The sequence below is a fragment of the Lynx rufus genome, unplaced genomic scaffold, assembly GCF_022079265.1.
Source record: "Lynx rufus isolate CCGP_SWC_20201006 ecotype Redwood Valley unplaced genomic scaffold, mLynRuf1.p SCAF_3, whole genome shotgun sequence".
Lineage (NCBI taxonomy): Eukaryota > Metazoa > Chordata > Mammalia > Carnivora > Felidae > Lynx > Lynx rufus.
In genome coordinates this window covers 196659989-196674111 of record NW_025814845.1, presented here as the reverse complement: position 1 = coordinate 196674111, position 14123 = coordinate 196659989, and the positions used below count along the sequence as shown (strand labels likewise).

Here is a 14123-nt window from a genome sequence, read left to right as displayed (position 1 = left end):
CAAGTGCTTTAGGAGAACTTCTGAAAATACTCATCCATGTTAGAAACAAAGTCATATGCCAAGAGGGGTCGCTTTTTGAATTTAAGCTTCTGACCTATCTTTTCCTAATAAATGTTTTTTTTTAAATTAATAAAATCCTGGAATATTTACTGAGGATTTCCTATAATGACTCCTTAAATTGGAAACTTGGAATTCCTAAAAAAGTAATTCATATGTTTGTTATTGGGGTAATGTTTAGTATTTGGCCTCCGTAGGATAATAACCCAGATTTCTAATCATGGTGAGACTTTTTTCTTAAACAAGCATTTATTATTCATAAGATCGATGCAACATGGAGATTCTGATGGCACTTTGGTGTTTAAGACACATCTGGTTCAGATCTATGGAGAGCACATTCACTGCTGGGCTTTTTGTTTTGTTTTGGCTGCATCTTCAAAGTGGTTTATTGTCTACCAAGAGCCTAATGAATCTATAATAAATGTTGTGCTTATTGTGTCACTTGTAGGTACTGTGGTCTTTGGAGCTGGGTCATTGGATTTCCGAGGAGCCGTTTGAACTTTCTAACTACTTCCCCGCAGCTCCTGTAAGTCATATGTTATTTTATTATGGTGAATACAATTTGGTATTCTCAGGAAATTATTATTTGCATAAATACAGACTCAGATGTTTATTAAATTGAGATCAATTATGCTCACAATTAAAAACACATTTTCATAGAACTTAACACTTTTTTAATCTATTTATTTGTGAGAACAAATGTGGGAATGTGAGAACATTCTGCAAAAAATTGTGAGGAATGAAATCTGAAAGAATTTTAATTATAAAAGTCCTCAGAATTAAGAAAAACAAAATGAAAAAGGATTAGGTTCTTGAGAAGGTGGTATGATATATTGTTTACTGCTTTAAAAAATAATGCTGTTACTGCTCATAGAGATAGAACTGATAGGTATAAAAGTTGTGGCCAACTAGCAACATGATACAGTCCTTTTGTTTCCGATGCTTTTCCTAAACACAACTTCAACTTCACTGAGTTTTAAATTATAAATATTTCAAATGCTTAATGGAGATTCTAATTTTTTAAAAGATTAAGTGATAATTAAGTAGGTAATTTCACTTTTAATTGGAAGCAGGATCGTGTAGATGTTGGCTTTCATTTGCAAAAAAGTTAACTGGTTTGTGACAGAGTTTAATCTTTTGGAAGATTAATACCTGAAAGATGAACGGTGATTTTAATATGTGACTGGGGCTGGCATTGTTCATTGTTTGAGTATGCCTAGGACTCTCGTATAATAGGAGGTTGGACTCTGCCTTCTCATCATTGTAGTTTTCTAGGTTGTTGGGTTGCTTTTGTTTTCATTTTTAAGATCATTGTTTTGATTTCCTCAACTTTATAAATATTTTCTTAAGGAGAGAAGAAATTCCTCTCAGCAAGACTCTGTTTGAAATACCGTGTAAGGAACTGAAGTGTAAAGACACAAATCCCCCCTACTCTCTGTCATAAGAGAGTATGTGTAACTCTGAACAACACAGTGAGGCTTGTCTTTGAAATGCATTTTACCTGCCTGCATGGGCATGTGATATAAATTAAGTACGTGGTTGCCAATTTTTCCTGTAATGTCATTCCCCACCTCAGTGTCTGCCGTGTGGTCCTCGAGATAATCACAGAAACTTAGGGTTTCTTTTGAAGTGGAGCTATCATCCTATTAACAGATATATTTTTTTAACTTGATACAAAGCTGTGATACCTCTGTTGAACTTATAAAGCCTACTTAAATGTAATAAGACAAACTGTTCAAAGATGGGGAGGTTCTTCACTCAGTGTATGTGTGGGAAATAGTGTAAAGTGTAAAGTGTATAAAGTACAGCGAGACAGTGGAAAAAGTGACATGCTGGACTCTTCTGGAGTCCATAAATTGACTCAAAACATGTAGCATGTGTTTTAAAATGTAGTTGGGGTGGGGCATATGGGGTAAAATAAATTACATAAGAAAAATGGAATAAAGGAAAAAACAGAATGGTGGAACAGTGTATGGTGAAGAAAGACATGAGGTAAATGCTGGTTTCGAATTTGGCTCTAAGCTTCCTAGCAGCAGCTGACTCCGAGGCAAATATGTGAGAAGTTGCTTCCAAATTATAAAGCATTCCACGATGTACATTAGTGTTAATTGGACTATGAAAACTTCAAATGGAGTTAAAACTTGAGGGGTTTAAAGTTTTGCAGCCCTTAAATCCGTGCTCTCAAAATTTTCTGTAAAGATCTGAATCTACTCTAAATGTCAGATTTTTGTTTTGCACTCCAAAACAGTTACTTTTTTTTAAGTTTGCTGATCGACATTAAAAAAAAATGTTACTAATGCAAATTATTTTTACTAATAAAATGTTGCTAGTGCAAATATATTTAGGGGTGAAACTAGCTTGAGAAGTATAGCCTCGTAAGTGCTTTAAATAGAAAGGTTTTCTCAACCACACACTAAATTGTAGCCTACCTCTCTAAAATACGTCTGACTAGAAGAGAAAAAAAAAAAAAAAAAAGACCTCTGTAATAGAGTAGCGAGGAAAGTATAGTAAAATCTGTTTGTCAGGGAATTAAATGCATAATCTTCATCATTAAAAAGAATCAAATTTTTCCTTGTTGTGAGGCACAGTTGTTTCAGAATCAAATTACAAAGTTGAAAATATTATCATAAATGTTCAATGTAGTTATCTAATAAGTTATATTTAATTACTAAAAATACCTTCATATTTAACAGCCAGAAAGAAAAAAAATAGTACAATCTTCATATAAACTGAAAGGACACACATTTCTATTAATTTCAGAGATCTGGGAGGTTTCATCTTTAAAACTTGAAATATATATCTGAACATTAACTTAAAAGTGTGCTGTCCACACATATGTAAATATGCTGTTTTCAAAAATGAAAGTTTAAAGCACCTAAGAGGAGCAAACAATGCGTTAGCTGTTTTTCCTTGTCCAAATAAGCTGCAAATAAGCACTTCCCAGAATGTCCCTGAATATATAATATATTTTAATGGCTTAGAGAATTTTTTTTCTTTCTTTTAATTATGGTAGTGATGCTGAACTCGGGACATATGGATATTTATACAATCTATAAACAGTACTTAGAAGGACGCAGTTCCAAGGTTATCTGTACTGCGTAGCGTGAGAGTTCTGTTTTCCAGTTATTTACGGATGAACTCGACACAACATTCTTGGTTGTGACAACAGCGTCTGTGAATTGTCAGTCCTAAATTCGCAGGCCTCACTCTATCTTCCCATAGGCGTTCCAACAGGTCACCGTAACCAGGGTTGTGCTCGGGGTTCACGAGTGATGCGGGTCTAAGCGAGGAGGTGCGAGGGACTCGGGGCCGGAGCCCGTGGACCCCTGTGCACCGAGCGCGTGCTGTCCGTCTCGAGATGGTAGAGGAGACAGCATGAGGATGCGTCTTTGAGAGCTCCGGGATTAAGTCTTTGAAAATCGCACAGCCTGTCCCTCCTCAGGCGCGTGCGGGCATTTAGAAACCTGCGGGTCGGATCATCATGGTCGTGGCCTTGAGCGAGTAGCCTGAGCCTTTCCAGTAGTACCACTTAATGCCGCTGAACTTATTTGTGTTCTGCCTCTGCGGGTAGTACATTCCGTTCAAGTTGGAGGGACCGCACGCATCAAACCACCAGCCTGTGGAAGTAAGGCGCACAAGGAATTAGGACTGAGGCAACCCTACCCCGTATCTCACCACTAGAAACGCCCCACTAATCCACCAGTGACGCTCCGTGTGTTTGGGGTAGACACACGCAGGGATGCTTGAGCATAGACTGAGCCGCAGTGACAGATGTGGGTGTGACGTTCCTGCGTCACCAAGGTGAAGTTCCAGTTCCATATGGCAGATGTTTTCACAGGCTCGTGCTGTGTGGAAAGGCCAGCTCCCCGTAGGCATGAATGGTGAGTGGTCCCCGGTCCTGATTTGGTGAGTACCCCAGCACAGTGGAAAGTGTGGATGAGTCGCAAAACTCAAGAATTGTTGGAAGGCTCTGCTGGCTTCTGTTCCAGTTCCAGGAACTTAGTGGGCCAGGCTGATTCAGGCTCCCCTCCCCCTCCCGTGCTTTTTTTCTTTTTTAAATAACTCCAAGTTTTAAGCGCTCAGGAGAGCTAGATACGAAGGAAATCGTTAAGCCCCACAGACAGAAAGGAAATTTAAAGCTATCGTGGTGTGCTAAGGTGAGGGGGTGCTGTCTGGCACAGCAGCGGCGGTGGGGAGGTGGGTCCATATCTACTCCTGAATGGCTACCCTTAAGGGTTTTTGTGTGTTTTTTTGTTTTTTTTTTAATTTAAAGGAAAGTTTTTAAATTAAGTTTATCTTGAGAGAGACAATGACAGCGTGAGTTGGGGAGGGACAGAGAGAGGGAGAGAGAATCCCCAACAGGTTCTGCACTGACAGTGCAGAGCCCCATGTGGGGCTGGAACTCTCAAAACCACGAGATCATGACCTGAGCTGAAACCAAGAGTCAGGCGCTTGACTGACTGAGCCACCCAGGTGCCCCTAACCTTAGGGTTTTAAAGCTCTTAGCTAGACACAGGAGTGTGCGAGAGCTCTGGTTTTCAAGGAGAAGGAGTAGCTTAGATCTACATGCATTAATCTAAAGCAGTCCTAGAAACATTGTGTGGAAGTCCACAGACAGTATGGTGCCATTTATGTTAGATTTTAGAATAACGGAAAAAACACCTATTATTGATGTCTGCATTCCTAGCAAACTAAATAATGGAAATGAACCTGAGTTCATTGGTTACCCCAAGGGGCAGGTATTTGTTGGGCACCTTTAGTTGTATCTGTGAAGTTCTGTTTCTTTAGGTAAAAAATATTTTGATATAATGATTCTATTATCATATTTGCACATCAGGCTGTGATGATCAGTTATTTCATCCAGTTGCCTGAATTCTTTCCTGATGGTGACAGCTCATGGGTCAAGCTGATTCAGATTAATGGCGATTTGATAAGACATTTGTGCATGTGCTATTCAGAATCCTTCACAAATATTTAGGAATGTTGCGGATTTATAGATCTGTCTGTTCTAGAGCCTCCTGGCTGACTTAACTATAAAATTTGCTGTCTGTGCAAAACTCTAGCTGATTGTTAGGCTGGTTTACCCGGGGCCCAGACTGTGAGTTGGAACCTGACCTCCTCACAGTCAGGACCACTGCACTTTCTCTCTTGGGCTGTGTTTCTTCTCGCCGTTCTCTTTCCTACTCCCACTCTCAGCCCTAAATCTTGATTTGAGTAAATAAATATATTGTTTCCTTGGTTATTAATGCACTTCTCTGACTCTCTTGAGTAGCTCATGACATATGGGTGGTCTGAAAGCTGCCTCCCTCTCGACTGGACAGCTGGGTTCAGTGTGGGAATGACAGATGGGAAAAAAGGATTCAGTAGATTTGGTCCCCCCGAACCTACCCCTTTCCCCCTTTTTGTTGGCTTCAAAAAGGACAATGATGGTAGGATGAGGGAGACAGGCAGCTTTAAATACTCAATACAGTAGCTTTCTCTTGCTGAAATAATTATGGCTAATAGGGAAGACCTGTACTGCCAGTATATATTATGTTTGTACGTAGAAATATATTATCTAAAAGACTGAATTTTTAATGGATCCTCATTCTTTCAGTATTGTTTACAAGATGTGTAAAGTGCTGAGTTTCAAATTATTTTCAGAAGTAAATCCTTTCTTTTGACTGTAAATGATTCTTAACTGAAGTGCAAACACATGATAAGCTTAGATCTTGTTTGTGTAGTACCTTATATTTATAAAATCCATTGACCACAGTGCTTACCTTCGTCTTTCCTGGGTGAGTAAAGAATGGATTTTTTGGTAATATAACTTATGGTCTCTATACATTAAACCCTGCCAACTTCCTGTTTTCCTTCACATTCAGTTTGTACTGTTGGCAGAATTTATGTTGCTGGTTTAAATATTTCAGTATTTCTTCAGGGCGCCTGGGTGGGTTAGTCACTTAAGCATCCGACTTTGGCTCAGGTCCTGATCCCATGACTCGTGGGTTCAAGCCCCACGTCAGGCTCTTGTGCTGACAGCTCGTGACCTGGAGCCTACCTACTTTAGATTCTGTGTGTGCCTCTCTCTCTGCCTCTCCCCCACTCATTCTCACTCATTCTCTCTCTCTCCCTCCCCCCTCCCTCCCTGTCCCTCTCTTTCTCTCTCTCTCTCTCTCTCTCTCTCTCTCTCTCTCTTTCAGAAATAAATAAACATTACAAAAAAATTTAAATCTCTCAGTATTTTTAAGAACTAACATGTCAAACTTTCATCTTGTCTTGGTCATAACTGGTTCGTTCATTCAATTTTTAAACTTTTAGAAATCGGAAGAGTGCATCTTCTAGCAGTTGGTTTCTTGTCATTGAACTCTTATGTTTCTGACTACTAATCTGGGTGTGGTTTCCATTTAAAAAAAGTTTTTTTTAAGTTTATTTATTTTGAGAGAGAGACATAGAGAGAGAGAGAGAGACAGAGCCAGCAGGGGAGGGGCAGAGAGAGAGGGGGGAAAAAGAATCCCAAGCAGGCTCTGCACTATCAGCGTAGACATAGAGCCATATGTGGGGCTTGAACCCATGAAATTTTTTTTGAAGCCGTCTAATGAGAAAGGTAGCCAGCAAGAAGAGCATGAGAATACACACCTTAATGTAAAATGGACAATCATTCATTGTAATTTGGTGCACAAAAAAAAAGGTTGATTAGTTTCTTTGTGTTTGTAAGTATGCTGTATATTAATGAAATCTTAAAAAAAAAAAAAGATAACCGAAAATTCCATGTTTGACCAATGAATTATTAATAGGAGACATTTCTATGTTAATGAATCTTTGTCACTGTTTTGCTTGCCGTTTTGAATTTTTAACCTTTAAGTTTTTATTTATTTTTGAGAGAGAGAGAAAGGGGAGGTGCAGAAAGAGGTGGAGAGAAAGAGAGAGAGAGAGAGAGAGAGAGCAAGAGAGAGAGAGAGAGAGAATCCCAAGCAGGCTCTGCACTGTCAGCACAAGAGCCTGATGTGGGGCTTGAACTCCTGAACCATGAGATCATGACCTGAGCTGAAACCAAGAGCCGAACCCTTCACCGACTGAGCCACCCCGAATTTTTATCCTTTTTAATAAAGCAATATGAAATTGAACCATGGCTCTGACATCTGCTACTCAACGAGCACAAACTCAAGAGAGCTTGCTGAGTATCAGATGTCCCCTCTCAGTGCCAGAGTGAGGTCCCGAAGAGACACTCAGTTGGCCTGCTGACAGTTTTCGCGCAACATCACATTCTTGCTTAAGACTCAGCAGTCTGCAAAAGTGAAAAACAAATCTCCCTACATCTAGCAAGTTAAGTCTGTTTATGAAATGTGGCCATTGTCACCAATCACAGGTTGAAGTCCAAATAGCCAGCCTCTCACTCTTATGAAATTCTTCCTTGCCAAAACAAATAGGAAGAGAGAAAAGCCATCCCACCTCCTGTGAGCATTTGTGAACATTTGCAAATACATTTGTCGTTGTCTGCATCCTTTGTGCTAAAATCATTTCCTGGTTGGCTGATGCTGCTTATTTTGCCGGCTGTCCCTGTAAGTCCTTGAAGGTGAATCCTGCAAGCATGCAAAGGAAAAAAAAAAAAAAAGAAAAGAAAAGAACATAATTGGCTTGGGCTGTTGATTTACCGTAGTGGAAAATTTTTTATAATGAAGAATTCCATTCTGCAGAAATGCGTTCTGTACTGGTTAGTGTGCAAATGCATACTCTGGACAAAATATTTTTGCGCTGGTATAAACAGGAACCAACTTATCATCAAATCCTTAGGCAGTGAGGAATGTTTTCATGAAACCTTCAGCTCATATCACTTGCACAAGCATCAACAGGGGCTTCAGGGCCCTTTCATTTATTTTCCTGCTGCTTTCAGATAAACAGAAGAGGGGGAAATACAACGTGAAAAGGTCCTCTTTCCAAGTCTCCAGGCATCATCCATACAGAAATGAGAGCCCCGAGATGAACAGACAACTTCAAGCGTCGTTATTTTCATTGGGGTGGTGGGGGTGGGAAGGGCAGTGGGCAAGTAAGGATCACTGAATCTGGAGTAGAAATCTACAGCGCTGTGTAGAAAATACATCCTTATGGCTGCTTCGCCTCATTTCCATATAATATTGTAATAAACCTGCTAGATACTGAGAAAGGAATAAGCATAATATTAAGTCAGACACTAGAAAATAGCCCATCCTTGTAGAAGATTGCCCAAACCAGGCTTGCATCAGTGGTCTGTGTGCCAAGGAGGAGACAGAAGGGAAAGACAAAGTATGTGAACACTGCTTCAAGAAAGCCCATTGGCAGGTGAGCACAGTACAGCTCAGAGCAGGGTTTCACGTGCTGTTGTGTGGCTGTGCGGAATGTGACGTTCCTGTACTGGTACGTGGAGTAGGGCCGTGGGGGAGCCTAGGGTATGGAGTCTTCCTGACCGGGGATGCTACAAAACAAAACCTCTTCAATGTCTTGAGGGAGAACCGTATTTTAAGTCTCCAAAATGATGCTCATCTTTTGCTAACCACTACCTTGAAAGGAATGTAATTTCCAAGAATTCATGTTGGAACAGAGGGTAGAAAAGAAAGGGAAGGCTCACCAGGGACTGTCTCTAACCAGCCTGTGCCAGGCACTTTCACGGGTTTGTGCATGGAATGCATGCACCAGCCCCGAGAGGCAGGCATTTCCCCTGTTTTTACATACATAATTGTTGGAGCACCTGGGTGGTTCAGTAGGTTAAGCGACTGACTTCCTCTCAGGCTGTAGTCTTACGGTTTGTGAGGTGAGCCGCTCACCTCGGGCTCTCAGCTGTCAGCACGGAGCTGCTTTGGATCCTCTCTCTCCCTGGTCCTCCCCCGCTCACTCTCTCTCCCTCCCAAAATAAATCAACATTAAAAAAATTTACATATAAAATTGTTGAGGCTCAGAGATAGGAGCATGGTGGAGCTAGAATCTGCACTAGACGCATCAAAATCCTCTGTTATGCTTCGGCCCTGATAGAACCTTACCAGGGATGTTAGTTTACTGAGGAATAGTTCTGAAAAGATGGGGGTATGGAGCACGCTAAACAGAGTTCCATAAAATGTTGGTTCTAAGTCACTTCTGTGTTAATGACTTAGATTTAAAATCGTTTTTCGTATTGCAGCCCTAGAACCCCCCACCTCCCAAGGCATTGGCTGAATTTCTGAATTTCAGTGCTATCCTCGTGTTTCAGAAATGACCCCGGCCCCTAACGCAGCCTCTGATTACCTGCTGCGAAGCGTTCATGTACGTCGTACTCATTTGTGGGTTTCTGAAACACTTTAATTTCTTTGCAGGCCCTTCTCATTAATCATAGATAGGGTTGGGATAAACCATTATGCTTGCCCTTACTCCTTTCCAGTCTCTTATCTCCTTTGAACAACATTGGTTCTTACGGGACTCATGAAATTTCCCCAAAGGTGAGCAGAATCCGTGAGAATACTGTTTTTTATTTGTCTTTGTGAGGAAGGTTGCTATCATATTAGATCCTTCTGTTGTATGGGCCCTTGCTTTATAGTTGCTTTCTTTTAAGTTTTGGTTATTAAGAATGACCACATTGTTAAAACTGCTTTAAATTGGTATCAGTTGATTTTATAGAACAGTGGAGTGAGAAAAACAAAGAAAACAAAACAGTGCCAGCATTTGATAATGACATCTCACTGTATGGAGCTGCCAGAATGTTTGTGGAAAGTGACCAGTCTTTAACATTTAATATACAAATAGTTTTTAGCTTCAGTAACAAAAAATATTCTATTGATGCATTTTGCCCTTCCTTAGAACATTTATTTTTCGGTTTACCAACCTTTGGAGAACACTTCTGGAGGGGAAAAAAACAAACAAAACACCTCTGTGGCTGTAGTACGGCCAAGTGAATTAAACTGAGCTTTAAGTGAACGTGTGCTCTTTTAAATGGCATATCCAAAAATTGATCGCATTTCTAAAGGAAATATCTGTTAAGAACCACCTCAGTTTAAAATATCTTTATAATGTCAGCATACAAGGGTAATGACCCATTTTGTAAAATCTCCTTATATAAACAGTCTAATCCTTAATTTTTTGTGGTTCTTTCTTTTTTTTTTCTTTCTTTCTTTCTTTTTTTCTTTTTTTAATTCCTCTGTTGTAGATTCCTAACTGTTGCCAGTTGAGAAAATATTTAGCTTGGACGTAAAACAATGACCAACCACTCGTGTCTAAAAATTCATTGACGTTTTGATCTCTTTGGAGTCGCCTTAGAGCTGCAGTGAGGCCCAAACACCTATCTTTTCATCCATCTGAGTCATTGCTCCTCCAGGAGAGCCCTGATCTGTCTCTAAGGAGACTTGCTGGGCCCTGTTTCACTGACTTTCTAAAAGTCATGTCAGTGCTAGCCGTTCGTTAGCTGCATTCAGAGTTTTCAGAATTTCGACCCCTGCTTATAAAGCAGCACATACTGGACATTATGTGGTCCTCAGGTAGTTGTTCAGGCAAGCTGCTCAGCCTATTTTTATTTCTCTGCTGTTCACTGTGACCCTCCCCTGGGAAGCCAGCTCCAGGACTTTGAGATCGTGTTTATTTTCCAAGCTGTTCAGATCTCGGATTTTCTATTGAGCAGAGGGTCTGAGTTGGGTGTCAGTGAGATTCAGTTGGGACTGTAGACCACTGTTTTCCGTGGCGTTCCCATCGAACTTTATTTCTGACCTCAGTGTACGTATTTTCGTGACGTGTGCTTACGCCTTTCAGAGCCCTCCAGGGCTGTGTCGGTGACTGGACAGTTCTGCTGTGCCTCCTGAGGCCAATTCCCGCGGTGCCACCTGGCACGCGACCTCCCTATTCTCTGTCTGGCCTTGCACGTGCGTTTCTAGGTACCTCCTTCCCTGACGGCATACGCGCCTTCCCGGTACCTGCCCTAATAGCAGCTCTCCAGGCACTGGTCTCTCGGTGCCTTCGCTGTTCTCCGCTTCCACTCTCACGGCGTTTGAGAGCCAGAAACTACATTCTGAGTCAAGGATGCCCGTGCTTTTCTTGGAACATTCTAGATTAGTGCCGCCAAATGCGTGGGGCAAGGCAAATACTAAGGGAGTGCTGTGAATCAACTGTTGTTTCTGTAGCAGAGAGTAAAGGAGTTTGCTTGACTAAGCCTCCCACCTCATTCTGCCACTTTTTAAACTTGGTAACTCATCCTGACTTGGGGATGGAACGTTAGAATCGAGGGCGTTCAAGCTGCAGAAAGATAGATTGAACTGTTCAAACCTTTTCAGAAGAAAACAACATAGTCCTAGGTGTACATGTGTCATGATCTTGGCATGGCCTTTTATGATACAGACGCAACATCCACATAGTCTACAAATATTTGTTGAACAATGCCTGTCAGCTGCCAGGCAGGGTTCATCTACTCCTTCAGGATACACAGCAAATACAACAAAACAAATGAAGCGTCCCTCATGTTGTTAAAACCTAAGTTGGAATTTTAAAACTAGAGATAGTTTCGGAAAGGCAGCATAGAACTCTAAGAAATGAGAGGTTTTTCCATTAAGGTATCCTCCGAGTACTTCAGATCCTGCTTAATGCAGTCGGGCTCTCCCTTCCTGGAATAGTCGCACAGCAAATCCATTAATGTCTTTCAGTTACATATAACTCACCTGTAATTGAATTCTTCACTTGAGAGAGAGAAATGTTCATACAGTGAGTACGCTTCATTCCCTTCCCAGTCTTTAAGGTGTATTTTAAGCACGTAGGGCTGTTGATTGGTCACTTGGAAAACAAACTCATTTCCCAGCCAGTGTTCACCGGAAGGGTTCCCAAATCCCTGTAATCCAAGTTGTAAAATTCAGTCACCTCATTTATTTTTAATTCATGTATTTGAAATCAGTAGCCTATCAGTTTAACCTGGGGTGACTGTCAGATACTCAGCAGGAATTCTTTCCTGTGTTCTGAAAATTTGGGGGTCTTCCAGATAAGAAAGTAGATTTTTAAAAGGTCTGCTTTAAGAAACCAAGCTGCTACTGGAAGGAAATTAGTATTAGAGTAATTAGAACTACTTGGGGAATCACCAGGAGAAACATGAGCATAAACTGCTCAGGTTATTGACGTGCAGTTTTGTAAAACAGTTGGGTTACCGAAAAACACCGAGCCTGCCATTAAAAATAAGCCTCTCATTGGGGCGCCTGGGTGGCGCAGTCGGTTAAGCGTCCGACTTCAGCCAGGTCACGATCTCGCGGTCCGTGAGTTCGAGCCCCGCGTCGGGCTCTGGGCTGATGGCTCAGAGCCTGGAGCCTATTTCCGATTCTGTGTCTCCCTCTCTCTCTGCCCCTCCCCCGTTCATGCTCTGTCTCTCTCTGTCCCAAAAATAAAAAATAAATAAAAAACGTTGAAAAAAAAATAAAAAAAATAAGCCTCTCACTTGCATGCCTTTGTTTTGATCTCTAGTTTATACTACACTGACAGGATCATTCGTTACTGGGGAGACTGAAGCATCAGCTAAAGGGAACCCTTTGATAACAAAAGTTGTCAGCAGTCATTGGTTAGTTTTGGATTTGTGGTGAAGGTTCTGCAGGTCTTGAAAATCAGTTTTCACAAAGAAAATTGTGTTCAGATGGGTTGAAGAGTATTCATACCACTTTATATTCGTTCCAAGTCCTCTGGAAGTCAACACTGCCATCTTCCCGCCGCTGAATGATGGTCCACCCACCTCCAGCCGTCTCCATGTCGCAGTATGCCTGCCAATGGGAAGCGCACAGTCATTGTGTGGGAAACATTAGTGAGTCAGGTCTTCATTGGAACTCCCGGAAACAGGACAGATGGAGATATCTATCATGTGACTTGTGCCATGGGGTCAACCTTTGTGGCCTTCCAAGAAGCAGATCATTCTGGATACATTAAATGTTTATTTAGTTTTAAGAGAGAAAGAGAGAGAGCGCACAAATGGGGAAGGGGCAGAGAGAGAGGGAGACCGAGGATCCGAAGTGGTGTCAGCACAGAGCCTGACGAAGAGCTCGAACCCACACACCGTGAGCTCATGACCTGAGCTGCAGTCGGACACTCAACCGACTGAGCCACCCAGGCGCCCTGGTTTTAAATACAGTAAAACCTTGGCTTATGAGCATAATTTGCTCCAGAAACATGCTTGTAATGCACAGCACTTGTATATCAAAGCGAATTTCAAGAACCATTGGCTCAGTTGTGATCGTGTGATGTTTGGTGTCACATACTCTTTTTGTTTGTTTGTTTGCATTTTTTAAATGTTCATTTTTGACAGAGACAGAGCACAAATGGCACGGGGTGGTTGTGGGGGGTGGGGGAGGTAGAGAGACAGGGAGACACAGAATCTGAAGCAGGCTCCAGGCTCCAGCTCTCAGTACAGAGGCCCACACAGGGCTCAAACTCCTGAACCATGAGATCATGAATTGAGTTGAAGTCGGAAGCTTAACTGAGCCATCCAGGCACTCCTCACGTACTACTCGTATTGCAAGACATTGCTCCCTTATCAAGTTAAAATTTACTAGAAATGCTTGCTCCTCTTGTGGATCACTCCCAGAACAGGTTACTTGCAATCCAAGGTTTTATTGTATGTTAAGAACCAGGAATTGAAAATGTTGATGGCTGGTAAACAGTAGTAGAACAAGATTTCAGTGCTGATGACAGTATGACTTTCCTCTGTTCTAGGCTAAAGACCCACCCCCAACAGCTGACCCAAAGATCGCTGTTTCTTAGAGATTTATTGTGAATGGGACATCTTGGCATTTTGGCCCCAAACCTCATCTCCAACCTATAGAAATCTACTAACTGGTGTTTGCAACCCCAGGAAGTTTTATGGTAGTTGTCAGTCCCTATCAGCTTTGCGGAGAGTTGTGTAGAAGGGGTGTTTTTTGCACTGTAGGTTTTCTGAGACCCCTATTATATTACGTTGTGGGGCTAGAAGGCTTCTTCCACATGGGATAAGAGTCTGTTCACCCCTCAGTATGAGAGATCTGAGGCTCTGTGCACCCAGCCTGGTGTATGGGACCTGAGAATCCGCTGGGAGCTCTGACCCACAGATCAGGACTTCAAGCCTCTTTGTACTTTACTCACTGCCCGTGGTATTT

The 14123-nt window shown here is 41.7% G+C and overlaps 2 protein-coding genes across 6 annotated transcripts in view; one reads left to right on the top strand and one right to left on the bottom strand.

Annotated features, from left to right (window-relative positions):
• MCPH1 (microcephalin 1) overlaps positions 1-14123 on the top strand; it is a 271742-nt gene that overhangs the window by 127662 nt on the left and 129957 nt on the right. For all 4 annotated transcript variants that reach the window (XM_047090436.1, XM_047090437.1, XM_047090439.1 and 1 more), the window contains exon 12: positions 506-583. In XM_047090436.1, coding sequence (XP_046946392.1) covers positions 506-583 — 78 coding nt within the window. The remainder of the gene's footprint in view (positions 1-505; positions 584-14123) is intronic.
• The window catches only part of ANGPT2 (angiopoietin 2), a 57813-nt gene continuing 47183 nt past the window's right edge, over positions 3494-14123 (bottom strand). For both annotated transcript variants that reach the window (XM_047090441.1, XM_047090442.1), the window contains 4 exons: positions 12657-12758; positions 11682-11848; positions 7489-7619; positions 3494-3674 (listed from right to left, as the gene is read on the bottom strand). In XM_047090441.1, the coding sequence (XP_046946397.1) occupies positions 3514-3674; positions 7489-7619; positions 11682-11848; positions 12657-12758 (561 nt within the window). In that variant the 3' untranslated portion in view covers positions 3494-3513. The remainder of the gene's footprint in view (positions 3675-7488; positions 7620-11681; positions 11849-12656; positions 12759-14123) is intronic.